Source organism: Babylonia areolata, chromosome 18 (assembly GCF_041734735.1).
Source record: "Babylonia areolata isolate BAREFJ2019XMU chromosome 18, ASM4173473v1, whole genome shotgun sequence".
Taxonomy (NCBI): Eukaryota; Metazoa; Mollusca; class Gastropoda; order Neogastropoda; family Buccinidae; genus Babylonia; species Babylonia areolata.
The window spans coordinates 12,036,984-12,064,877 of record NC_134893.1 but is presented as its reverse complement, the minus strand read 5'-3'; the positions used below and the strand labels follow the sequence as shown (position 1 = coordinate 12,064,877).

At 42.5% G+C, this 27,894-nt stretch overlaps 1 protein-coding gene across 1 annotated transcript; it reads right to left on the bottom strand.

Annotated features, from left to right (window-relative positions):
* Positions 1-351: 351 nt before the first annotated feature.
* LOC143293178 (uncharacterized) lies at positions 352-27,787 on the bottom strand. The gene is made up of 9 exons (XM_076604105.1): positions 27,446-27,787; positions 20,361-20,705; positions 17,837-17,973; positions 17,220-17,406; positions 11,284-11,544; positions 8,925-9,056; positions 6,757-6,854; positions 4,621-4,720; positions 352-1,872 (listed from the first exon to the last, which is right to left on the bottom strand). The coding sequence occupies exons 1-9, from the start codon at positions 27,495-27,497 to the stop codon at positions 1,847-1,849; spliced, it is 1,338 nt and encodes a 445-aa protein (XP_076460220.1). The 5' UTR covers positions 27,498-27,787; the 3' UTR covers positions 352-1,846.
* Positions 27,788-27,894: the final 107 nt, after the last annotated feature.

Genomic DNA, 27,894 nt, shown 5'->3' with positions numbered 1-27,894 from the left:
AACAACAATAAAAATGATACATTGAAAAATCCTTTACTGGTTCATGAGTGTCCACACGTGTGTGTGTATACATATATCTATATGTGTGTGTGTATACATATATCTATATGTGTGTGTGTGTATACATATATCTATATGTGTGTGTGTGTGTATACATATATCTATATGTGTGTGTGTGTGTATATACATATATCTATGTGTGTGTGTATATATACATATATCTATGTGTGTGTATATATACATATATCTATGTGTGTGTGTATATACATATATCTATATATGTATATGTGTGTGTGTGTGTGTGTGTATACATACATCTGTATATGTATGTGTGTGTTTGTTATAGTGTGTATGTGTTATAGTGTGTGTGTGTGTGTGGTGAATGAGCGCATGACTAAGTGTACAATAACGGCAGGTGGACTGATCGTAACGTGGCTACGTGGTTGTACAACATGTACATAACAACTAAAACCCTTACATTGTGTATCTATATCTACACTTACTTGGGCTTACTTTACAATTCAAGCAGTTTTATACAAGAGATCAATCATGAAACACAAACGTTATAAGCATGCAACAATACTATGTCGTTTACACCGTTTACAGGGATGGTAACGTATCATTTTGAAACGATGCATGGTTCGGACTGTACAGTTTTGTTATAAAGAAAGACAACTCTACCAAAACAAAGTAAGATAATTACACAGCAGACGTAGAACAAGTAACAATGCTTTTAGAATTAGAATTTTCAAAACACTGTGAAAAGCAACCGCAAAAAGCTACAAATCATATTGGTCTAGTATCTTTAAGTTCAACATTGTCTCGTCTGTCTTTCTCAAGCTAGTTCGCTTATAAAACTGACACCATCGAACATATTCTATATACAAAAAGCAACATCAGATACATTTAACACAAAAAGTATTTGATGTCATATTGATGAAACGAAAAGCAACACATTGATGAAAAAGAAAACGAAAATAAAACAACAACAATATCACCTTGAGATGATGTTTTGTAGTTGGGTTTCTTGTGATACACAGATAATGAATATAGTACAAATATGCGTTTGGAATTAGAATATAAGTGACTGGTACGTACATCGAATATGCACTTTCCCAACATCATTCCGAGAACCCCCTCCCCCTACCACCTCTCCCCACTCATAAAAAAACAACAACACAACAACAACAACAATTAAAAAAAACCAAAAAAAAACAATGGTTGGAGAGAAGCTGTTTTAGATCCGTGATGAGGGCAGTGATATATCCTCCACATCTTATAAGATACAGTGGAGAACAGATGAATACAAAACGCAGTTTCCAACTCTGTAGGCCAACAGAACTTCCATGAACGGTAGAAATTCAAGGTGGGTATTACATCGCCAACTGCAGTATTGCGGTAAAAAAACAAAGAGCGGGGGGCGGGGTGATATACCAACAGCTTTTAGGACAGTTGTCCCCACATGTTTTCGATTTTTGTTTGTTTGGTTTGATCCTTTTCATTTCATGTCTGTTTTATGCACACCAATGTTGGACTCTAAACGCCCTGATTAAAGCGTCGAGTTTATACGAAGGTCAGGCATCTCTCTGTTCCCCCTCCCCCCCTCCCCCCTTTGCACCCCCACCTCCCTTTTCACAGCATATATGGAGCAGTCCGCAAGCTTCGACACTTTGAAACGAAAGTTGACGCTGTCGACACCATGGCTGTGCCACGGAGCGATTATGTCCCTTGTCTGCGTCTCCCCGTCTTCAGTTGCCTTCACTTGCGGGGAACACGATTGTAACGTGAATCTCCATGCTCTGGGGGCTCTGAAGGCGGCCTGTAGAAATCAGGAGTGTTGTAGTCATCAGTTGGTGTGTTTTGGGTCCCTTCCTGAAAACAGTGCGAAGGAAGAAGAGTAGACCTTATTGGAAAGAGAGAGAGAGAGAGAGAGAGAGAGAGAGAGAGGGACATGCACACACACACACATGCACACACACACACACCAGCAGACAGATAGATAGATAAATAGATAGATAGATAGATAGAGAGAGAGAGAGAGAGAGACGCTCACACACACACACACACACACACACACACACACACACACACACACAAACCATGTGTTCCATACCTTCGTCCCTTCCTCATCATACCACATCCCCATCATTATATCCAGACTAAAATGTGTTGGATAGATACGTACCGAGGCCCACGTTGAAGGCATTATCTCATTTGTTCAGACGCTAGTTGAAAGGGGAAAGGGGAGAGACAAGTAAGGTCTATATAGTAGAGTGATGGCCTAGAGGTAACGCGTCCGCTTAGGAAGCGAGAGAATCTGAGCGCACTGGTTCGAATCCAGTCACAGCCGCTAGTATTTTCTCCCCTTCCACCAGACTTTGAGTGGTGGTCTGGACGCTAGTCATTCGTAAGAGACAATAAACCGAGGTCCGGTGTGCAGCATGCACATCGCGCACTTAAAAGAACCCACGGCAACAAAAGGGTTGTCCCTGGCAAAATTTTGTCGAAAAATCCACTTTGATAGGAAAACAAATAAAATTGCAGACATGAAAAAAAAAAAATTAAAATGGGTGGCGCTCTCAGTGTAGCGACCTGCTCTCCCTGGGGAGAGCAGCCCGAATTTCACACAGAGAAATATGTTGTAACAAAAAAGAGTAACACAATACAATACAATACAATACAATACAATACAATAGCAGTGATGTAACAGGAATGGGAATGGGGATTTCCTGCTTCAAAGGCCAACAGAACCTCCATGAATGGTTGGAAGTCATGCATCTTCCACCAAATCTGCTGAAGTAAGCATGTATATATATGTATATATATATATATATATATATATATATATATATATATAATATTGTGTGTGTGTGTGTGTGTGTGTGTGTGTGTGTGTGTGTCTGTGTTTGATCTGCTGTGCACGCGTTTGGTTGTTTCTTGCGTTTGTGTGTGGGTGGCACTGTGAAGACCAAGCTGAATGTGGGCATTTTTATGCGCCTTGTATGAATCCATTTCATTCACCCATTCAGGTCGGGATGGGCAGACAGGGCGCCTACTCTGGTGCTGATGTATAAAGGCAGTGACAAACCAACAGCCGTTTGGACTGCTGACATCATAGATATATACAATCATATATCCTAGATGTAACGCGTCCGCCTAGGAAGCGAGAGAATATGAGCGCTCTGGTTCGAATCCAGTCACAGTCTCCAGTATTTTCTCCCCATCCACCAGACTTTGAGAGTGGTGGTCTGGACGCTAGTCATTCGGATGAGACGATATACATACATACATACATACATACATGTGTGTGTGTGACATATATATATATATATATATATATATATATATATATATATATATATATATATATATATATATATATATATATATATATAGGGTAGGTGTGGGTAATTGCGAACGATCCAGTCGAAGCGACCAGCTCAACGTGTGTACTGTAAATGTTACATGTCGTGCGATAGTCAAACGTTGTTCTTTTGCTTTTGAAGGCTTTCCCCGACTGGTTGCATGAGGAAAAGTATGTCTGCTCATTGTTTTCAACTTTTTGTCGATGTTTGAATTAGCAGGGGTGCGTGAGGGCAAATGCGAACGGGCAAGTCAAATTGCGAACGGGCAAGTCAAATTGCGAACGGGCAAGTCAAATTGCGAACGATGGCTCTGGGTACATGTAGACAATTAAAACAGAAGCAGGTCTTGAACTTATTAGACATAACATAGTCGCACCAGATTGTTGTATTGTTGGTTTTGATCACACATGCACACAAACACACAGACATAAATTTAAACACACGCACCCTACACCGCACACATACGCACCCTTTGGAGAGTGCTCAGTAAACTGTGCAGCATCGTTCGCAAATAGACTGACGTCAAAAATATCCCATGGTCTAATTGCATACGACAATATTTTGCAGATTCCTGTCAAAACTGACGTTCTGATCTGTCACCAATATGCTTTCTTAAATTCTCCCAGCGCTGGTAATGCGCATTCAGCATATCCAATCAAATAAAAGTATTTTAAACTGTGTCGAAGTTCAAGTCCTACAACTTGCTTCCCTTGATTTTAGGATTTTGAGAGTTCGTTTGTAACCTTGGTCGGCAGTGCTGCGCGAAGAGAAAAAATAGCGCGGAAATAACCAGAAATAGCTTATGTTTGACTTGTTCTTTGAAATGGATATTCATTAAGGTATTAGGAAAAGGTCGAAGCAGACGTTAAATTGTGACATGCAAACCGTTAAGAACGCTTCGAAATGGGGTGGTATACCAATCATTCGTAATTACACGCTGTTCGCAATTACCCATACCTACCCTATATTTGTTGATTTTGTTAAATCATTTTATCTGTTTTGCGTCGATGTTTTAAACAAACCTATGGTAGGCTCCCAAGGCCTCGACAAGTGTGACGGGTTTATGCAAAGGGAAGACACCTGTTCCTTCCTCTCTTTTTTTTTTTTTTTTTTTTTTTTTTTGTATATATAGCTTATATGGATCAGTCCGCACACTCTGACACCTCTCTGAAACTGAAACGAGTTGCCCACGCCATGGCTGAGATTCCGTCCCTTATCTGCGTCCCCATCGCTCCTGTTGCCTTTCTTTACTTACCGGTGGCATGATCATACAGTGGATCTCCAGCTGACCGCTCTGGGGACGGGTTGAAATTCAAAGTGCTGTACTCATCAGTTGATGCATTCTGCGTCCCTCCCTGAAAACATAATGGAAAGAAAAAGGAACAGAACTTATCAAGAGAGTCACTGATACACACACAGACGCACCCACGCACGCACGCACGCACGCACACACACACACACACACACACACACACACACACACAGAGTTAATGGGCCGATAGCAGTCTATGGGAAGCAATCTCTGCTATTTTTGCAGATTTTTCCGCCTTTCATTATTATTCTTTTCCGATGTCTTGAGGCTGCTTAAATTTTTATATGACTTTTTAAAAATTATCAGTTGTTTCTTTTTGGCTTGGATTGGGTACATTGATTCTTAACTGGTGTGAGGCAACTCACTGACACTAAAGGGCTATCCGAATGATAATAATAATAATAATAATAATAAAGAATTTAAAAAAAAAGTTCCTGGAAAATTCTGTCTGCAGACTGGCAAAAATTGTAGTTGAAAGAATGTGTGATTGTTTCCGTCTGGGAGGGGAGGAAGGGATGTGGAAAGATGATAAAAGTTCTGATCATATGTATGATATAGATAATGGAGATAGTTACAATGATGTTCATGAGGGTATAAATTATTTCAACAGGAGGAGTTAGAAGTCACACAGCTGCATGTGATGTGGCGAAAACGAAATTCTATGAAAATGAAATGGCAGTAATTTCAAATAAGAACGATAATAGTTTTCATTAGTTAGTAATTTGAATTAACATTGAGAGTAATGCAATACAATAGATCTCACAGACTCATTATGTATATAGAAGTGACATATATTGTATAAGGGTGAAATAATGTAAAAGAGAAAAAACAAAAAACAAAAACCAAACACCTCAGATCCTTTAACGCTTCACGCCATGTTTTCATGGTGACCTGAACATCTCCTTCAATATGTATGATGATTTTGTGGGATGCGCTTAAAAAGAAGAAGGAAAAAAAAAGAGAGGAAAGACTTTTTTAAAGCAGACAAACGACAATACAAAACAACCCCCCCCCCCCCACACACACACACACAGGGGGAGATCCGGGGGGGGGGGGGAGGAGGCAGTGGAGAGAGAGGGTGGATGATGGGAGAGAGAGAGAGTGGAGAGAGAGGGTGGATGGTGGGGGAGAGAGAGAGAGTGTGTGTGCAGGCCGACAGCGGTCTAAGGGAAGCAACTCATATCCAGTTTAGTTGCAGTTTCCTCCTATATTTGTATTTCGTTTTTATCACAACAGATTTCTCTGTGTGAAATTCGGGCTGCTCTCCCCAGGGAGAGCGCGTCGCTACACTGCAGCCCCACACATTCTTTTGTATTTTTTTCCTGCGTGCGCTAAGTGCATGCTGCACACGGGACCTCGGTTTATCGTCTTATCCGAATTACTATCGGCGGCTGAGTCGTAATTCGAACCAGCGCGCTCAGATTCTCTCGCTTCTTAGGCGGACGCGTTACCTCTAGGTCATCACTCCACATAGATATAGATCTGATCTTCCAGACTGTAATATTCTCATGCTCTTGATTTGTATCTAAAACATGTGTTTGCCGATTTTCAGAGTCACCGACATTCAAGAGCTTCATAAACAAAGCAAACAAGCAAGCAAAAACGTTCGAAGGAAAGTCTCATGTCAGTAGATTGACGAGGACCGGAGCTGAAATGATGTGTGGCAGGGGTGTGGAATCAAAGGTGATAAAAGTACTTATAATTTGTAATATAGAATGGAGACAGCAAAGTTGATGTTTACAATCATGTTCCCTGATGTACAGATGCAAAAAAAAAAAAAAAAAAAAGAAAAGGAAAAAAAAAAGAAGTGATATCCTAATACCAACTGACTGAGACTTTTTCCGATAAAGAACGATTATAACTTTGATCAACAACTGAAATAAATTGATTAATTAACACAGACTAATTCTAAATTTGATACGACAGTGTAACCCAAAGCATTTAACTTGGTCAATGTGTGCAGAATTGTTGATTATAACCATTCAATAATCGAAGCTCATGACACAAAGAGCTTTCACGTTTGATACCCATTACAAGTGCATTGCTCTAGATTGACCAATAGCAATGAAACAGTCATACCTCACTCGGAGCAGGACTCTGCATCGATGGTCCGTCCTGTTCACGTTTGTCTTCAGTGCCGGGGGCGGTGGGGGGTGTGGGGGTGGGGCTGGTGGCTTCTGTGTTGTCACGAACACCAGAATGAAATAGAATAATTTATTTATTTATTTTTAGTTGTTTTTTGTTTTTTTTTTTTAATTGAACACAAGAATAAAATAGAAGAATCTTACTAAACACAAGAATGAAAGAGAAGAATTCTTCTTCTTCTTTTTTAATCGAGATAAGTGAAAATGGACAAATTAATCAGAACCAACTAAACTCAGAATCAGATTTAGTGCCATCGAGCAAAGAAAGAAAGACAGAAAAGAAAACAAAGGAAGCCGAAGATTGTACACATTTACGATGATATACAGGAGCACAGCCTAAAACACCCCACCCCTTCGAAGCCAATATATATATATATATATATATATAAGGGTTAAAAAATATTTTCAAATGTATTTGATATTACTTCCACAAAGCGAAGCAGTTTAACGAGGTCCTCTGTATTCTATTTTATATCGGATAGTGTATGAAACTTTAGTAAGTTGTGGTAGTTTTCTCTCAACGGCTTTGTTCTATTTTCACCGAAAAATGAAAAAAAGACTTTTAAAAGTGTAATGGAAATCGTCTCCAAGTTCAATTAGATTCCTTTTTTTTTTACAAAGTTGTCCAATACGTGGGAATATTAGATATCGTTTTTCTCTGAATTGCAAGTTATTATTTAGCATCTGGAACTTTGAAAGACAGGTGTTGATTTTTACTGGCAGTATTTTAATTTATATCAGTTGTGCTTTGATTATTTCCCTTTGTCAGGACACTTGTGTTTTTAAAAGAAATCTTCTAGATACACAGATAGACAGACAGATAAGTAAGAAAATGAAATTTCGTGTGTTTTTTTAATGATGAAAATTGTATATGAAATTCTTCGAAAACAAACCGTAGGTTCAACTTTTTTAAACGACATTTTGAAATAGTATGAAGGAATTTCTTAATTATTCATTGTTTGCTCCATTAAACTGAAGACTGCTGTCATTTGTACCTTGCGAAATTTACTTTTGGAGAATTGTTTAGCAAGATCTGCAAATATGAGGGTTTTTTATGACAGTATAAGACCCGCCAAAATGGCATATAATGTCTACATCACAAAATCTTCAGTAAGGTAAGACTTTTGAAAACCAACCGCCTCAAAATCCATTTCTCTACACAGCTGACCAACTTACGAACAGGAAAATTGAAACCATCACTCACTCATGTGAATACTCACATCAGTCATGGGGATTTCAACAAACTGTTTCACCAAAATAATAATGATTTCCACAAGTTTCACACATGACACTTTTCCTATCTTTTATTCATTTACCAGTTATTTGTGTCAAAAGTCGGACGGACAGTGCGATAGTCGGATTTCTTCCATCATTGAGGGCTGGCAGGCTTGGGTATGTTATGATTACTCTGAATTTTGATTTACTCACGGAAATGTTTTATTATGAACTCAAGTTACCCCCAAAATCTTGAAAAAGGAATACACGGATTTGCTCTAGGAATAGAGTTTTCCACAGGTTTACTATCAAGCCAGTGTTGAAACAGGAAAGATCCATCCCTTTTCAATGACCACGGGCTGTCTTTTTAAGAAATGTTTCGGTGTCCTGAGAAACAACGGTGACTGGGGAAATCTTCGTATCATGTGCTCGAAAACAACGAACGGCAAGCCCTTTCAGCAAATTAACACGGGTATAGAAGTTGTGGAAAGAAACATGATACCCATGCCTAAAAAAAAGAGCTACAAATCTTAAAACAACTTCGTATTCTATGCCTGTGTAAAAAACTGGAGTGTATTTTCCAACATAAATCTGAAACGATAATTAAAGCATACGCTGTCTGTTTTTGCACCAGCCAGAATCCAGTTTCCTTTATCTTTCACTAATGGCTAAAAAAAATCTGAGGATAAACAAAGACAGAAACTGTGAATAGGCAAGGGGGTTTGCTGAGTGGATGGGTGGATACAATAGTCAGAGAGATAGACAGACAAACAGAAATGGGAAGACGATAAAGAAAAGAAGAAAAGAAACACATGGAGAACACATAGAGAGAACACATAGAGTGAGTGTCCTCACAATCAGTCATGCACTTGACTGTCGCTGACTCACCAGCAGGATTCCTTGGCTTCTGACGTCGCTTTCTCTTGATGACTACAACGATAACGATGATGATGGCAATGACGACTATCGCGCCTATCACCAGGACGATCACAGCTTCAATGGGAAAACCGCTTTTCTTCGCTGTTCAGAAAAAAAATCAAACAGTTTCGTGCGTATGTGTGTTTACGGACGGCTGTGCTACATGTATACTTGAAAACCATTACATTGAGGAACAGGAAGAGAATTATCTGATTTTTGGTGGACAGCTCACGTACACATGTATGTGGTACTCTCTCTCTCTCTCTCTCTCTCTATTTGTCAGTACTTATATAGAATCACACATTAACTATGCTTCGACAGTGTGGGATTCGGCGAGTGACAGTATTATAAAACCTCTATTGAGTCTGCATAGATGAGCTGTAAAATTGATTCTTTTAAAATCTTCATCATTGACTGTATCTGATTATAAAGCTCTCGATATCCTCCCGCTGAAAACAAAACTTCTATTTAACAAAGGTCTATTTATGTTTAAATTCATGTCTGGATTTGCTCCCCCCTCACTGAAGAATAAATTTGTAATCAACACTCATCGTCATCTTCATAAAGTTATGGTACCACTTCCAAGGATCGATCTTTTTAAATCTAGTCTGTCTTATTCAGGGGGCTGTTTATGGAATGAATTATTATCCTGCCTCAGTGTAAACACTGTAAAAAGCATCCCTAACTTTAAAAACATATATCGTGCACATTTATTGAAAAACATGTGATTATGTGACACATATCAATTATAAACAAAAAATCATGTATAGATTGTCAATATATATACGCCTCTCTCCTCCCCTGTCAGTCTCTATGTCTCTCCACTGTCACTGTCACTATATCTGTCTGTTGTCAGCCTCCCCTGCCTTCTTTACTCTTCCCCTTGTCCATTCTTCCTTCCGCTCTCCACCACGCCCCTACCCTATTGTCCTCGTTGTTATTCATCTATCGCGATATTGTATTGTACATACGTTCTATGTTTATGTTTGCACATGCTTATGCAATTTTGACGTTGATGTTGTGAATTGACTCTCGCTTTTTTTTTTTTTTTTTACTTTGTTGCTTTTTTCCAATTATTATTTATGCCCAGAGGGCTGGATGTAAAAAAGTACTTTGTGCTTACTCCTTTACCCTCGTAAAATAAAATTTCGTTCGTTCGTTCGTTCGTTCGTTTTCTCTCTCTCTCTCTCTCTGCTTGCTATATATGCTTGAACCATTCAAAAACAATAAGTCGAGGCCATTCCAATTCTTTCTGAGGGAGACAGGTAATCTATTACCTGATATGACTGCAGTTTCCTCTCCTGTAGACTATTCAGATATCTCGGCAATGGAAAAAGGGATGATGGACAATATATATATATATATATATATATATATATATATATAAGATGATTCTAATAAATAGCAAATAAAGCAATGAATAAAATAATAAATACTAATTACAAAACGAAATTGTACACACTTACGTTTGGAGCCTGGAGGCGATGTTTGTTCTGAAAAAAGGCTTCATGTTGGCGATTATATAATTTTGATGGTAATCAGATCCTCGATAAAGCCTGTTAATTAATCATGTATGAACGATAAACATGAACACACGAACACACGCGTAATACCCTCGTTCCACCCATCTCTCTCTATTGTATAGCTGTGTCATTTCTCTCCTGCTGTCAGTCTGTCCACCTGCATATCTGTCGCTACGTTCGTGCACATATTGTGAAGTGGGGGTTGGGGTTGACCGCAGATTGCTTGCATATTACTTAATGTTTAAAGTGGTCATGTGTACCAGTTTTTTTTTTTTCTGAGTATTGAACAAGCTGCAATAGAGAAGGGGATGACCCGACTGTCGGAAGGCTGGCTGTAATGATACGTGCATTTTCATTGTGCTGTGGTCGTTTTTATGTGTTGTTTGTTTGTTGTTGTTTTTGAATGCAAACGCTACTTTTAATTTAATCCCTATTTAGGATGAGGGCTGGATGTATAAAGGCATGTTTGATGTTATATCTTTTACGTTCGTTATTAAAGAATTTCTCTCTCTCTCTCTCTGTATGTGTGTGTGTGTGTGTGTGTGTGTGTGTGTGTGTGTGTGCGTGCGTGCGTGCGTGCGTGTGTGTGTGTGTGTGTGTGTGTGTGTGTGTGTCCCATTGCACTCACACCTCCAGGTCCCGAGACCAATCTTTCTCCTGTGTGAACGTGTGAGTGTATTTCTGTGATAGCAACTGACATTACCTGAAATGTCATGTCTAAAGATAACAAAAACACTTTGGAAAATAACAAACAAAAAAACGACAACCATAAATGTGATTATATCATATCCGTAGTTCGTACGTACTCGTTACATTCAAGGTGTAGTTGGCGGTTTTGTTAACTCTGTTGTGTGGAGGTCCCCATGAGAGCTGACAGGAGAAGACTGTTCCTATGTCGTCACGAGTGGTGTTCTCTATGACCAGTGGTTGTCCAGGCTGTAGTCCTTGCCAGTGTACAACAGGAAGAGGACGGCCTGGAGATGAAGGATTCACCAGACAGTCACACTGCACACCTTGACCCTCCTGTACACTCTCTGGACAGTTCGTCACTGGGTCTCCCGGTACCTCTGAAATTCAAACAAGATAGTTATATCTTACGCTATCGAGCAGTATATCATTTTCACAGAAGAAGAAAAAAACAACACCAAAAACAAACTGCACCCACTGACTTCACACATGGGAAATGTCATTGCTATTTCATAGTTTATTCAATGTTGTCAAGATCTGTTGGATTGTTTCAAGGAAGCAGCTGACATACAGTAAAGTAACTGACCGCATGGACTTTCGAGGGGTTGCTTAGTGACAACCACATCACCATCGCCTCTCTCTTTCTCCCCTTCTTCTCTTTCTATCTTTCTGCTTGTCTGCTTGTCCGTATGTCTTTCTTCTTCTCCTGTGTGTGTGTGTGTGTGTGTGTGTGTGTGTGTGTGTGTGTGTGTGTGTGTGTGTGCACGATCCAGTGTGAGTATGTGCTTCCGCGTGCGTGTGTATGTTGATGAAATGCCAGTTGGTTTTACTTTCTCGTGTTTTCAGTGATTTAATACATAACATATCCATAAATGTAAGCGTGATATATTCACATGCACTTTGAGAGTTTTGTCAAACCATACGTTGTTTTTTTATGGCTTTTTTACATTCGTTGTTTCCTGAGCTAAGCTTTGAAAGCTTACCTCCCTGGTCCACTGAGCAACGGCATTACACTATGTTATTAACAATTCAGTCATGTATTGTCAGGCCAGGTCATTAGATCTGCTACTGGTAACCAGTACAACCTGTTCAGGGTCGGGTTGCCGGCGACTAAACCGGCACTCCCACCCCTCCCTTGCGGGACTGGTGAGGCGGGTGGCTAGACACCCTTATGGAATTAAAAACGAGATCCATAAAAGGGCGTCGGCTTAGGAGAGCCACCGACGGCCATCTAGCTCCACCGTGCTGTGTGCATGCCACACGCAGTTGGTCCCCGGGGTGTGTCTACCCATGCATGCGAAGTCTGGATCCGGCAGAATCTGCAGAAGAAACCCATCGGATCAACGGAGAGTAAGGCGGTTACAGCAACGCACTGTGGAGTGCAGAGAGCAAGATGAGACACCGAAAGGATATCTTGGTCATCCACTGCATCCGTGCTCATCCTCGAGGTCGACGTTGCGCAACTCCTCTTCACTTTAAACAAACTGATTGCGCAAGTCATCAGTCATCCTTAATGACCTTTCATCCTTCATCCTTTCATCACCCCTAAGTCCTGTGGCGACAGGCGAGCGACGAAACGACAGGTGTGGGTATACTGGAAGTCGCAGCCGCAGACCTGCACGCAGGCGGCTCAGGCCATAGGGTCGTTCTTCAGCCGTCGCTCGGCAGCCGTCTGAGAACCCCTCTTTAGGAATGCACTGCTCACCTCCCTGGCATGAGGAAGGGGCCAGAAAAGGTGCCCTAAAAATTGCCTGCTCCATATCACCCTGCCAGCATACCGCGGCTGGCGGGGACCCTACATCAGCGGTCGAAACAAAGAGAAAGAAAAGAAAAAAAAAAAAACAAGGATCGTTCCTCTCACCAATGGTGCTTGGAACATAAGGACTCTCCTGGACAGAGATGACGCGGACAGACCCCAAAGGAGAACGGCACTAGTTGCATCCGAACTCGCCAGATACAACATCGACATCGCAGCCTTGAGTGAGACTCGGCTTGCAGGCGAAGGCGAGCTCTATGAACGGGGATCTGGTTACACCTTCTTCTGGAGTGGACGAGGAAGCGAAGGGCGACGTGAGGCTGCCGATGGTTTTGCAGTAAAAACAGCACTTGTCAGCAAGCTAGCTGGAATCCCAAAGGGAGTCAACGATAGGCTTATGACCATGAAACTCCCACTGGCATCTGGCCAGAAGCACCTCACCATTGTCAGTGCCTACGCCCCAACCATGACCAACCCAGATGAAGTGAAGGCGAAGTTCTACGAGGACCTTCACTCTGTCATTGCTGCTATCCCTAAAGCAGACAAGCTCATCATTCTTGGGGACTTCAATGCTAGAGTTGGCTCTGACTACATCTCCTGATTGGAAAGCACGGCGTGGGCCACTGCAACCCAAATGGATTGCTTTTGCTTCAGACCTGTGCAGAGCACGAACTGCTGATAACCAACACATTTTTCTGCCTCCCTACCCGTAACAGGACGTCATGGATGCACCCTCGCTCAAAGCATTGGCATCTCATCGATTACGTCATCGTCAGGAAAAGGGATAGGCAAGATGTACGTGTGACAAAGACCATGAGCGGCGCCGAGTGTTGGACAGACCATCGCCTTGTAGTCTCGAAGCTGAATATTCGAATCCAACCCAAGAGACGCCCCCAAGGCCAGAAGGCTCCAAAACGGCTCAACATCGCTAAGCTGAAAAACATCACCATCAAACAGACCTTTGTGGAGCTGCTGGAATATCGTCTGGAATCCGCCTCTCTGGACAACCAGAATGTGGAGTCTGACTGGAGGACCCTGCGCGAGCTGATCTATAGTACAGCTTCAGAGACCCTGGGACCCATAACCAGAAAGCACAAATACTGGTTTGATGAAACCTGTGATGAAATCAAGCAGCTTCTGGATGAGGCCCCACATCCTCAGGATCATCCCCCCTCCTCAGTGCAGATGGGAATACCTTGATCACCGAGAAGGAGAAAATTCTCGAACGCTGGGCTGAGCACTTCAACAGTGTCTTAAATCGCCCTTCCTCCATAAATGATGAAGCCATAGACCGTCTCCCACAAGTCCCCATCAACGAAGCACTGGACGATCCGCCAACACTTCTTGAGACCCAAAAAGCAATCCGTCTGCTATCCAGTGGCAAAGCACCTGGCTCAGACTCCATACCAGCAGAGGTCTACAAGGATAGAGGCATTGTGCTGACTGAGAAGCTCCATCAGGTGTACTCACTCATGTGGAAAGAAGAGACGATCCACCAGGATTTCAAAGATGCATCTATCATTCATTTGTACAAGCGGATGGGGAACCGGCAAGCCTGTGATAACCATCGGGGCATTTCCTTGCTCTCCATCGCAGGCAAGATACTTGCCAGGATCCTACTAAACCGCCTCACAGCACACCTTGACCAAGGTCATTTGCCTGAAAGCCAATGTGAATTCCGTAAAGAGCGTGGAACCACCGACATGGTGTTTGTTGCAAGGCAGCTGCAAGAGAAATGTCAGGAGCAAAATGCTGATCTGTTCTCCACCTATGTCGACCTCACTAAGGCCTTCGACACAGTGAGTAGAGAGGGACTGTGGAAAATCATGGCCAAGTACGGATGCCCTCGGAAATTTATTTCCTTGGTCAGCCAATTCCATGAAGGCATGCAGGCTCGAGTCCAGGACAATGGCGAAACATCTGCTCCTTTTCCTGTCACAAATGTGTCAAACAAGGCTGCGTCCTGGCCCCAACACTGTTCAGCCTCGTGTTCTCTGCAATGCTTACTGATGCCTTCAGAGATGGCGATGTTGGAATCGGCCTAAAGTACCGAACAGATGGCAAGCTGTTTAACCTCAGAAGGCTTCAAGCAAAAACGAAGGTCATGACAGACATCATCAGAGACTTTTTGTTTGCTGATGACTGTGCCTTCAACGCTGGATCTGAAGCTGACATACAACTCAGCGTTGACAAGTTTGCCACTGCCAGCAGGAACTTCGGCCTTACCATCAGCACGAAAAAAACAGAAGTTCTCCATCAGCCAGCCCCAGGGAAACCCCACGTTGAGCCCAACATCACAGTCAACAGTCAAAGACTCAGTGCGGTGGAGCGGTTCAAATACCTTGGCAGTACAAGGCTCGAGTGCAGGACAATGGCGAAACATCTGCTCCTTTTCCTGTTACTACTGTACGCCTGCGAAACTTGGACAGTGTACCAACGACACGCCAAGAAGCTGAACCACTTCCACACAACATGCCTCAGGAAGCTACTGAACATCAAGTGGCAAGACAGGACCCCAGACACGGAGGTGCTTGCAAAAGCCACCCTTCCCAGCATCTTCACCATCCTGATGCAGTCCCAGCTTCGCTGGGCTGGACACGTGGCGCGCATGCCAGACCATCGGCTGCCCAAAAGGCTCTTCTATGGCGAGCTGCAACAAGGGAAGAGATCACACGGAGGTCAGAAGAAGCGCTTCAGAGATACTCTGAAAGTCTCTCTGAAAGCGTTTGATATCAACCCTGACTCCTGGGAGGAATCTGCAGTGGACCGTGACAAATGGCGCGCTGTTGTGCACAAAGGCGCTAAGTTGTGCGAGGCCAACAGGACTGCTGCAGCTGTTCAGAAGAGGCAGGCGAGAAAGTCACGGGCAAACAAGCTCCCTGACAATGATATGCCTGTCTTTGTCTGCCCCAACTGTATGCGAACATTTCGTGCGCAGATTGGACTATTCAGCCATCTGCGCATTCACAGATAGATTCATGAGCATCCCCCCCCACCACCACCACCCTCCCCCCATCCCCCAGCTGGATGACAACGATGGTCATCATCGATCTGGATGGACACACACCACATGTATTGTGACACGGAATGGTGAGTTTGCAGAAATGTTCAAAGAAGAGACAGACAGAAAAAAAGACAGGACAGTGAACTGATGGGAGAGAGAGAGAACGAACGAACGAACATTTTTATTCAATAAAGGCCGTAGCCCCTCATGAAGGGGATCAGTGAACACAAATTGTTACATTCCAGAACAATGTGGAACAGAAAAGATTTAACTACAATTCTAGCAATGCACATGCACACACATAAAGCACAATTAATCACATATCAAACTGCGGATTTTGAATGCCTTATACAAGTATATAGCGAACTGTTTTACAATGGTTTCATTTGTTGATGACATTAGCAAGGAAAGTCGAAACAGAGATGGATGTCTATGATATTTTTGTGGAATTAACTGTAGCCTAAGGTCATTTAAGGCAGGGCAACGTAACACGAAGTGAAGTTCATTTTCTTCAGCACATCTGCACAAGGGACAAGTAATATCGTGATCATTCAATTTACTATAACGATAACGATGAAGAGAGAGATCGGAAATCCCAAATCTAAACATTGTCATAATACATTTCAAATGCCTATCCATCTTCATTGACAGATAAACCGGAAGTGAATGCGCAGAAATAAACTGCCTATAAAACTCAAATCGATCGCTATCTTTAATGTGGTACGACCATACTTGCCATCTACAATCAATTAATCTATTTCGAAATGTACGGATAAATCCATTTATATCCCCTACTCCCTGCTGTAACCACACATAACCAAATCCCATTTCATATAACTTAATTCTCACCATTGATACCCATTTTTTCTTACCCCTTACATCCAAATCATATAACATATTATATGCTTTTGTTGGCAACCTAAAATCTTCCATTTGTGTTAATTTTAACCAGTAAGAGATACATCTTGTCACAGAATTGAGATATATCGGATATCTTTTTGTCTCGCCATAGATCAAATCATTAGGCGTTTTCATACTTACTCCTAGAAACTTTTTCAACGCAAATAAATGTACATTCTCACAAAATACTGCAGCATTAGACAGACCCCAAATTTCAGCTGCATACTGAACAATAGGTTGTATCTGAGAATCAAATAGTTTCATAAGCAACTCAAAAGAATGATTTTCTAAAGTTATCAACGGTCAAACGGAGAGAGAGAGAGAGAGGCAGAGAGAGAGAGAGAGAGAGAGAGAGAGAGAAACAGACAGACAGACAGACAGACAGACAGACGTACGTATGGTGATGTTTCCCACATGCAGATTGACAGGACCAGGCAGAAGGTCCACACTGTAAGAATACCGTCCCTGTGTTTGAGGTACAGGTGATGGTGGAAGGCGACAGACACCACTGTAGTACAGCTGGCCCTCTGTAGTCTGCTCTGTCTTCGTCAGGACCCCAGTGGTCACATAGTTCCTTGAGGACTGGAGAGGACACGTGTGTGTATGTCAGTATACAAAAGGTTCATTCCCGCCACAAACACAGAGACACACACAAACACTCACATTTCTGATCCAGTATTCCCAGTGGTAAGGGTTCGAGTCACCGTTTCGGCAAAGGCACTTTGCTCCGATTTTCTTTAGCCCACCCGGGTGAAAATGGGTACCCGACTTCGGCTGGGGAAGTTCAAAATGGCAGAACAAATTTACCGCTAACGCTATCACACAGTAGATAAGTATTCATTGCCCCGATGGCTGTTAAAGGTTATGAGACTTTCAAACTTCACACACACACACACACACACACACACACACAAGTTCCGTTGATCAAATCTAGTTTTTGTTGATGTTGGGGGTCTATTTTCCACGAACGCTGCTGTCATTTTGCTTCAGATTACTATCTCCTCGTCCCTACCTGCCCAGGGTATTGCCGATACCATGTACAGGTGTAGGTGCCGTTGGAGGAGAAAGCCTTCTGATACTGACAGCTGCCTGATGCTGCCCTGTCTGTGTCGTTGAGGTTTACCTCACAGTCAGACACATCAGCTGGATCTGAGAGAACAAAGAAATCAAGACAGTTTATGAATAAAGCAGAAAATGACGAAGTATGGGTTCTTTCAAGTTTTCGAGTGTCTGAAATAGTCTTCCCGAATATCCGTAAATCAATCATATAGTGTTTTAATGATACAGTTCATATTTCGAAACGGAGACGTCAGTGGATCAGCATTTAGCATTGAAATCTGTGTGCCTCATGTCACGTAAATCTAAGCAGTCGTGTTGTTCGATTTTACCCCAGAGTATTTCTGGGCTAGCCTTGAACGAACTGGGGTCTTCGGAATGTTTTTTTCTCTGTTCGGGGGCATAATCAATCTTTAAAAAATAGAAGAAAACAACAACAACAAACAAACAACCCCCCTCCCCCCCCCCCCCCCCACCTCCCCCCCCACCCACCCCCCAAAAAAGAAAAACCAAAAACCCGATGGGCACCGTCCTGGAATCGTCTTTACTGGCCCTCCCCACTACCTATCACAGCTCGGCGAAGCGATGGTGTTGGTGTCCTGCAATAGCTAGCTTGTGCTTAACCTCCTCCACACTCCATCGTGGTGAAGGAAAGAAAATGAGGTAGGTCTGGGCCGCCTTGTGCTGATACCTCTCCACATTACGATGTGGTGGAAGCGGAGGAAGGGAGACGTTCTGGACTTGATAATAATGGATACATATAGTACACTATCCAGAAATCTGCTCTAGGTGCTTTACAAAAACACTTTTGTTAACATAACACATTACATCGATGTTACATTCACACACCAAAATGTGACTAAACACACACACACGCACACACACACACACACACGCACACACACACACACACACACACACACGCACACACACACACACACACACACACACACACACACACACACACACACACAATACACATTCATATACATGCATGTAGTTACGTACACATACACATGTATGGTGGTGTGTGTCCATCGAGATCGATGATGACCATCGTTGTCATCCAGCAGGGGGATCGGGGGAGGGTGGTGGTGGTAGGGGGGGATGCTCATGAATCTATCTGTGAATGCGCAGATGGCTGAATAGTTCAATCTGCGCACGAAATGTTCGCTGACAGTTGCGGCAGACAAAGACAGGCATATCATTGTCAGGGAGCTTGTTTGCCTGTGACTTTCTGGCCTGCCTCTTCTGAACAGCTGCAGCAGTCCTGTTGGCCTCGCACAACTTAGCGCCTTTGTGCACAGCAGCGCGCCATTTGTCACGGTCCACTGCAGATTCCTCCCAGGAGTCAGGGTTGATATCAAACGCTTTCAGAGAGACTTTCAGAGTATCTCTGAAGCGCTTCTTCTGACCTCCGTGTGATCTCTTCCCTTGTTGCAGCTCGCCATAGAAGAGCCTTTTGGGCAGCCGATGGTCTGGCATGCGCGCCATGTGTCCAGTCCAGCGAAGCTGGGACTGCATCAGGATGGTGAAGATGCTGGGAAGGGTAGCTTCCTGAGGCATGTTGTGTGGAAGTGGTTCAGCTTCTTGGCATGTCGTTGGTACACTGTCCAAGTTTCGCAGGCGTACAGTAGTGTGGGGAGAACTACTGCTCTGTAGACCTTTAGCTTGGTCTCAAGACCAATGCCTCTTCTGTTCCAGACATTTGCATAGAGTCTACCAGAAGTTGTGCTTGCTCTTGCCATCCTGACGTTCACTTCATCGTCCATGGTCGCATTTCGTGACAGTGTGCTGCCAAGGTATGTGAACTGCTCCACCGCACTGAGTCTCTGACCGTTGACTGTGATGTTGGGCTCAACGTGGGGTTTCCCTGGGGCTGGCTGATGGAGAACTTCAGTTTTCCTCGTGCTGATGGTAAGGCCGAAGTTCCTGCTGGCAGTGGCAAACTTGTCAACGTTGAGTTGTATGTCAGCTTCAGATCCAGCGTTGAGGGCACAATCATCAGCAAACAAAAAGTCTCTGATGATGTCTGTCATGACCTTCGTTTTTGCTTGAAGCCTTCTGAGGTTAAACAGCTTGCCATCTGTTTGGTACTTTAGGCCGATTCCAACATCGCCATCTCTGAAGGCATCAGTAAGCATTGCAGAGAACATGAGGCTGAACAGTGTTGGAGCCAGGACGCTGTGTATTTTTTTTTTTTAATCCAGTCTGTGACTCTTGTCAACGTATTGTTTATTTCGATTCACAAAATACGTCTTTGATTTAACGTGCGCGCGAGCGCGCGCGCACACACACACACACACACACACGCACACACACACAAACCCACACGCTCGCACGCACAGAGAGAGAGAGAGATAAGATCTGCACACGTTTTTATAATTAATTCCGTATCCCCTTTTTCCTTACACGCATGCACGTGCGCGCGCGCGCGCACACACACACACACACACACACACACACACACACACACTTACGTATAACATTTGTGTTACAGGATGCGGTCTCTCCTTTCCCCTGTTCATGACACCTGATCCTTCCGTTCCCTGCCAGAGTCCGGTGATTGCGGTAAATGACCAGCTCACTGTGTGACTCTGTCCCATTGTTTGCCCTCAACACGACAACATCGCCACCTAATTTAATGCAGAGCTGGTCACTAGAACCGCAGGTGTAGTTGGCCTGTTGGTTCCCGTCAGAAAACAGCGTCCAGGTCACTGTGCTGGAAGGGCTGAACCCGTCACAGGTGATGATCGTTTGGGGGTTGTCGTTTTCTCGGATCTCCACCCAGTGTGAATTGCTGCATTCCTTGATGCGGACCCCACCTGGAATCAGTCAGTCAGTCAGTCAAAGAATCTATCAGCGAGTCAGTCAGTTGGGGGAAAAGGGTTATAAGCAAGGGATTATTTTCAAAATGGAGCAAGACTAATTGAGAATCAACACAAAAAAGATATTACTAATCGTCATTGGTATAAGGATGGCCACTAACTCAGCTCTAGAAATTGAGTATCCTTTTTTTCTAAATAATACGATATTTCTGTTTTAAGGCTAGGAATCACAGAAGCAGATCCAATACTGCTATCATCCAGAACTGTAACTTTAGTGTAATGTTTTTTATGAAGTTGGTTTTCACCATAATCTGATCACTTAAGGAAAGCCATGAATCTACCGTTCTAGATGAAGCAGTCACTGTCTTTTCATCGGATTTTCTAAAAGTGGTTTGCGAACCAAAGTCTGAGAGAGCACTGAGAGTCTAGATAAATGAGGCGTTGTCAAAAGCCTGATGTATATCGTCCTATAAAAAGAGGTGTTTTTCCAGTGTTTTTTAGACTGTTTTTCAAACTTTCTGCAATGGTTAGCAAATGATTGTTAAAGAATGCTGCCGTAAAACAACCAGATTTCAATTATTTTCCAGGTAATGACTGAATGGTTTGAATATTGAGAGTCCCCCAGACACACGAGGTATTGTCTAAACCTGACGTATATCATTCTATCAAAAGATTTTTTTACCTGACGGTTCTCGTTCTGAATGTGCTTTCTTTGCTGCTTAAACGCTAGACGTGGGATAGTTTTTTTTACACTGTTCAGTAATTTTCATCGTTACTGATATGATGGCAATGGACCAAGGAAGAGCTTATGATTTGTTATATAGTTTTCTACTAACTTCTTCATCTGGATCGTTAGATTCATAACTTCCTTTAAATGAGCATTTGTGCAGATCATGGAGAAAATCAACTTCGTTGAAGCATTCATGCGATTGATATGTGATGATGGAGTGGGTTTTAGTTACACACACACACACACACACACACACACACACACACACACACACACACACACACAGATATATATATATATATATATATATATATATATATATATATATATGTTAGCCCACGACTTCTCGCAATCCACGATCAGGGAGGGGAATGACCCGAACGACCACACTTTCTCGCAATCCCACGCTTTCTCGTAAAGTGAGAGAAATCGTGGGATTCCCAGAAATCGTGGGCCAACAGACTGCGATTGCAGTCAGGTTTGACTATGTCATTGTGAGAAGTTGAAGACCTCACTTGATATGTTTTTGAGGCCGGAAAGTTTACAATGATCGCGAGTTTTACAAGCAAGTCATTCATTTAGGTGGATCAAGGAACCATTTCACTCACATGTACCCAGAACTGTCTGAAAAATAAACAGCTAAATGTAACTGAGAAGTAAAAAAGACATAGAACACTGAAGGGTTTTCCTAATCAAGCGGTGGTAAGCAGTGATATGGATAGTGGTGACTGGGTCATTAGTGGTATTGCTAGTGAAAATGATGGATTTCGTCGTGGTGGTGGTGATAACAGTGGTGGTGTTGGTGGTAATGGCAGTTTTAGTTAACTTTGACTTTGATGGCTTTCGTTGTATGAGCCTAGTCAGCTATATACACAACAGGGGGGTTTGGTTGTGTAGCTTCTACACAGCGCGCATACTGCTGCTACTGTGATGGTGGTCTTGCACCCTTGCCAGCAGCTGAATGTCGTTCAGATTGTTCCAGTCTACAGCTGTTCTAACAAAGAACGACTTCTTAAATTGTTCTGTTCTTGTTTCTGGAACCGTTAGAGTTCTGTTGTTCTTCCAGGCTGACTTCTCCACAATATTGCTGGAGGAAAAGTCAGCAAAGCGTCTAGGCTGGATGCAGCGTCTGTAGTTTTATTGTTCTTTGATGAACTGGTCAGATGGTATATTTGCGTTGGAAATGATGGTGTGGTGGTCGTGGTGTTGGCGTTGGCGTTGGCAGTGGCAGCAGTCGTAGTGGTAGAACAGTAGTTGTGTTGGTGTTAGAAGTGGTGGTGATGGTGTATTGATGGTGGTAAGGTGGTAGCAGTAGTGGTGGTAGTAGGTGTATTTGTGGTGTACGTAGTAGAAATGGTGGTGGAAGGCCCATTGTGATAGTAGTAGTAGTAGCAGCAGTTGCTGCTGCAGTAGTAATAGTAGTGGTAGTTGTAGTAGTAATAGTAGTTGTTGTTGTCGTAGCAGTAGTATCAGTAGTTGTGATAGTGGCAGCAGCAGCAGTAGTAGTAGATGTGGAAGTAGTTCCATGAATGACAGCTACAGCATGGTAGAAAAAGCTGCGTACAAATAGTGAATAACCACCAGCATTACATGTTGAAGCTCGCTACAGTAGCTGCAGCAACAGAAGTGACCGTGGGGAAGGCGGGTCTCCGATCATGACTGGCGCATGCTTGTTCCTCTCGTCGCGGCGATGTTTTAATTGATCACGATTTAATTAGGGACTCAATTACCTCAAAACGTGCACAGAAAAGGTGCCAAGCAACAGCCGAGTCCATCGATAAGCTTTTTGGTAGGATCTGAATCCAGAATCGGTGGGCACAAGCACTTGAAGTTGGTGAGGAAAATGGATAAATGGCGACAGTGCGGTCTTTTGAGATATGGGTACACGTGCACCCACCAGTGGTATATTTCGGTGTCAGGTGACATTTCGAGGAGCGTGCCGTGTGATGCGAACTGAAATGAGTGATTTCAATAACTTCTCTCTAAAAAAAAAGTGGGTGCAAAGAGGATTTATTCTTCCTCGACAGGGAAAAGTGACACAGGTTTTGTGGTGAAGTGAAGGTTGTGAAGGAAAGCAGTCAACAAGACAGGAAACGTCAACACATTGTGGAAGTAAGTGGTGACTCAGAACTTCCAGACATGGATATGCAAGCTGCTTTTATTCAAGAATAGCAAAGAGATTCGACGTTTACACCAACGAAGGAAGATTTTCTTGAAATGAAAGTAGACATGAAAACCCTAACTGCCACCTTCATGGGACAAATCCGTGTGTCAGAGGGTAAACTCTCTGAGATGGAGACACACATGGACAGACAAGATAGAATTTTTTTTTTTCAAATCAGACAGTTGAAAAAGAAAATGAATGTGAGACTCCATAAAATAAGATTACGAAACAAGACATCAAAGTGAAGGAAGTGGGTAGGGAACAGAATGATCTGGAACAATATTCACGCCGAAGTCATCTCCGTGACTTCCGGGTTCCAGAGCTCGAGGCAGAGACTGCAGAGGACTGTGTGAAGAAGGTTGTGTGCTGTGTTCTGGCGTGGAGGTGAAACCAGCAGACGTGGCACACAGAACAGGACGACGCAGCAGTGACAAGCCTCGTCCGATCCTGGTCAGGTTATTTGACCATGACTGTATCTGTTACTGTCTGTCTTCCGGTGCATCACACCAGACGGAAGCTGAAGGGAAAGGGAACCAGCACCGGGGAAGACCCGACCGCAGCCAACTACGCACACACACGTACATACGCCTGCCCCAGCGCATACAGAGAGCAGTTGACTGTCATATGTCATAAAGTGAGCATGCGCCGGCGTCGTGTGTGTGTGTGTGTGTGTGTGTGTGTACCATAACACACAAAGAGACACACAAAAAAACACACACAAATAACACACACAAACACGCACGCACGCACACACACACACACACACACACACACCACACACACACACACACCACACACACACACACCACACACACACACGCACACACATAATGGTCATGGGGAGGAAAATATGGCTGAAACGAAACTGTCAAAAGCTTGAGGAAGACAGCAAACAATTGCACGAGTCGCGATAACAGCGGCGCTCGTTCGTTCTTTGAGACTGTTGTTGAGTCTGCTGAGTGAGTGAATACAGCCTGTTTGAAAGGCAGTCAGGAAGTTGCCTGAAATGTGTCCGCGTTTCGCTCTCTCTCTCTCTCGTCACACACACACACACACACACACACACACAGGCCTACACTCACTAACAAACGCCAGACAGAAACCAGTAGGCACCCACCTACATAAAACATATCTGTTACTGTCTGTCTTCCGGCTTCCTGTCTCTCTCCTCCCCCCTCCCCCCCGCCCCCCTCGATCTCTCTCTCTCTCTCTCCCTGACTAGTGATGTTAATGACGTAAGTATGTCGCTTTCCAGTGCCCCATAACTGTATCAGCATCATATATAATTATGTTTATTCACTATTCGATCGTGTGTCCTATTTCGACATAGAAAATCTTGTGTGTTGCTTGTAATTGTTGATTTTCATTTCATGTTATGCTTTCCATACCCCCACTCCCCCTTTTCTTTTTCTTTTTTTTCGTTGTTCTTCTTTTCATCAGTTTTTTCCCTCGAGGGCAGGATGTGAAAAAGTTGTAATCGCTTATTGTTTTACCCTCAGTCAAGATCATTTTGACTTGGTTGACTTTAAAAAAAAAAAAAGAAAAAGGAAAAAAAAAAGAACACACACACACACACACACACACACACACACACACACACACACACTGTACGCAAACACCTTTCACATATTCACTTTCGTATCTTTTATTATCATTATTGCTAAATACTTGTATTTATTTCACGGACTGGCCGAATGAGTATATGTAAAATGTTGACAATGTGCATTGTATAATGTCAAGTATGTCATTTACTTTCATGTGTTACACGACGAGTTGTCCCGAGGACAATGTGGCGAGCGTCCTTGATCAATGCGTCCGGCAGAAGAACAATCACTGTGCGTCGTTTCGGGGGAGGGCGGAACCTAGCTCCTGTCCGAGCGTCAACTTTCCTTCTTTTTTTTTTTTTTTCTTCTTCTCCTTTTTTTTCCCCCTCCAATAATTAATGTTGATCTAATTGCATGTTTTTCGACGTATATGTATTATACTAAGATGATTTCGATGATTATCTCACATACAGAATCCACACACTCACATCAGAGCAAACTTAGTCACAGACAACTGAAAACACATGCATACTGTTAAAATATTCACTGAAACTGTCCATGAAAACTGAATATTCAGACAAAGAGCTCAGTGTATTCGGAGGAATGCTACTTTCAATACATTTAGATGTACTTACATATATTGATTGAAAACTGACATGTTATACAGAAGAAAAAAAAAGCGAAAGAAAACAGAAGAAAAAAAAAGGGTTTTTGGGTTTGTTTTTTTGGGCCAATGAAGGCGTGTGAAAGCACCAAAAAAACAACAACAAACAAACAAAAAAACAAAACAAAACAGTTTTCTGGTGCTCCATGACCTGCATGCAACTGAGGCCACAAAAAGAAGGGGAGGGAGAGAGAGAGAAAAAGAAAAGAAAAAAAAAGAAAAGAAAAAAAAAGATTGATTCTAAGTTTGGTACACATGATTGTATGATTTATGATATGATATTATATATCATATGATATTGTACGGATTCCTGCCATATTATTGTCTTCTTTTTTTTCTCTCTCTCTTTTTTTCTTTTTTTTTAACAAGCCTAAAATCCGTAAATGAAAAGTTGTATTTATTCCATAAATGCTACTGATTACTATGACATATAGTTATTATGGAGTGCCAAGTATTGGTTTGATTATTTCCATGTTGTTTAGTTGATTGTGTAATTTATATACAAAATAAAACGGTGGTCGACCCAAGAAAGTCCGGGTAAAAAATAAAAAAAAAGACTTGGTTGACTTGACACATGCGAGCGTGCATAATAATAATAATAATAATAATAATACATAGTTTTTTTCTTTGGCGCGATATCCAGCACCAATGCTGCTCAAAGCGCCTTACATCATCCAGTTGACTATAAACATGCCTTAAAAAACACATCAACCACTATCTGACAATGGAAAACATCCAGTGTGTTCATATCAATGAAAAAGCACACTTAAGAGATGAATCAGATTATAAAAGCTATGAATTAATAAGGCTTAGATTAAAACAAAATGCATTTCATAGAACACACACACACACACACACACACACACACACACACACACACACACACATACACACACACACACACACCGTGGCACACACACACACACACACACACACACACACACACACACACACACACACATATATATATATATATATATATATATATATATATATATATATATATCAACTGCACTAAAAACAAAATAGCATAAGCATACACGCAAGAACAGTACACAAAAATAAACACATGTGAGCACGCGCCCACAAACTAAAAACACCAGGAAGAAGAAGTGCTGAATTGTGCAGAGAGACAATCAAACGTTTTGTTGTTGTTGTTGTTCTTTTTTTCTAATGAGAAAACGAATTAAACAAGTTTTAAATTTTACAAAGCCCCTGCTCTCTCTCACGACATATAGGGAGAGAGAGAGAGAGAGAGAGTGTGTGTGTGTGTGTGTGTGTGTGTGTGTGTGTGTGTGCGGTGCCTTTATTTCCACTCCTAAAAACTTTTTTAAAGTCCAAATAAATGAACGGACTCGCATTGTATTGAAACATTTTTATCTGAACCCCATAATTCTGAACCATGTTGTACGATGGGCTGTATCTGGGTATGAAAAAGTCTTAATGAAAATATCCAAAGAATTATTGCTCAATAAAAAAAAAGATTCTAAATAATATGTAACAGAACATTCTTTGCTTGAAAGATCCCCGCATGCAGCTACAAAACTCAGAGAGAGAGAGGGGGGGGGAGAATGAGAGAGAGAGAGCAGCAAACTGAACCAGGAGACGGAAATACAGACAGAATCACATCCTTACCCGCAATTCTGAAGGCAGCGAAACACAGAATTAACACCCCGACACCAGTCATTTTGGCACACTTGCACTTTGACACAAACACACACCAGGCTTCAAAGCCTGTCTGCAAATGAAAGGCAAAGTGACAACACTGCCATTTGTGTGTGTTCGGTGCTTTGAGATACTTTGAAGCCTTGAGTTAGAAACTGAATGTTGACAATTTAAACTGCAAACAGAGAAGTGTACAGTTGAAATTTATCACATCCGCCTCCTTCGTTTTCAGAAAGTGCAAACAAACAATGGGCCGTGCGCGTTATGTCTCTTTTTACTTCCTTTTTTTTTCTTTATGAACTTCTTCCGTGTTGCAACGCCACATTCACTCTGTGTGTGTGTGTTTAATCCTTCACCAGCCGGCTCACCAAAAACTTTCTGAATAGAGTGTGACTACATGAGTGTCGGTCGCTTCGCCG

Coding starts and splice junctions, on each gene's coding strand:
- LOC143293178 (XM_076604105.1), bottom strand. CDS start 27,497: ATGACTGGTGTCGGGGTGTTAATTCTGTGTTTCGCTGCCTTCAGAATT. Junction 17,974..20,360: donor CTGTAACACAAATGTTATAC/GTAAGTGTGTGT, acceptor TTGTTCTCTCAG/ATCCAGCTGATGTGTCTGAC. Junction 6,855..8,924: donor GAAGCCAAGGAATCCTGCTG/GTGAGTCAGCGA, acceptor GTGACAACACAG/AAGCCACCAGCCCCACCCCC.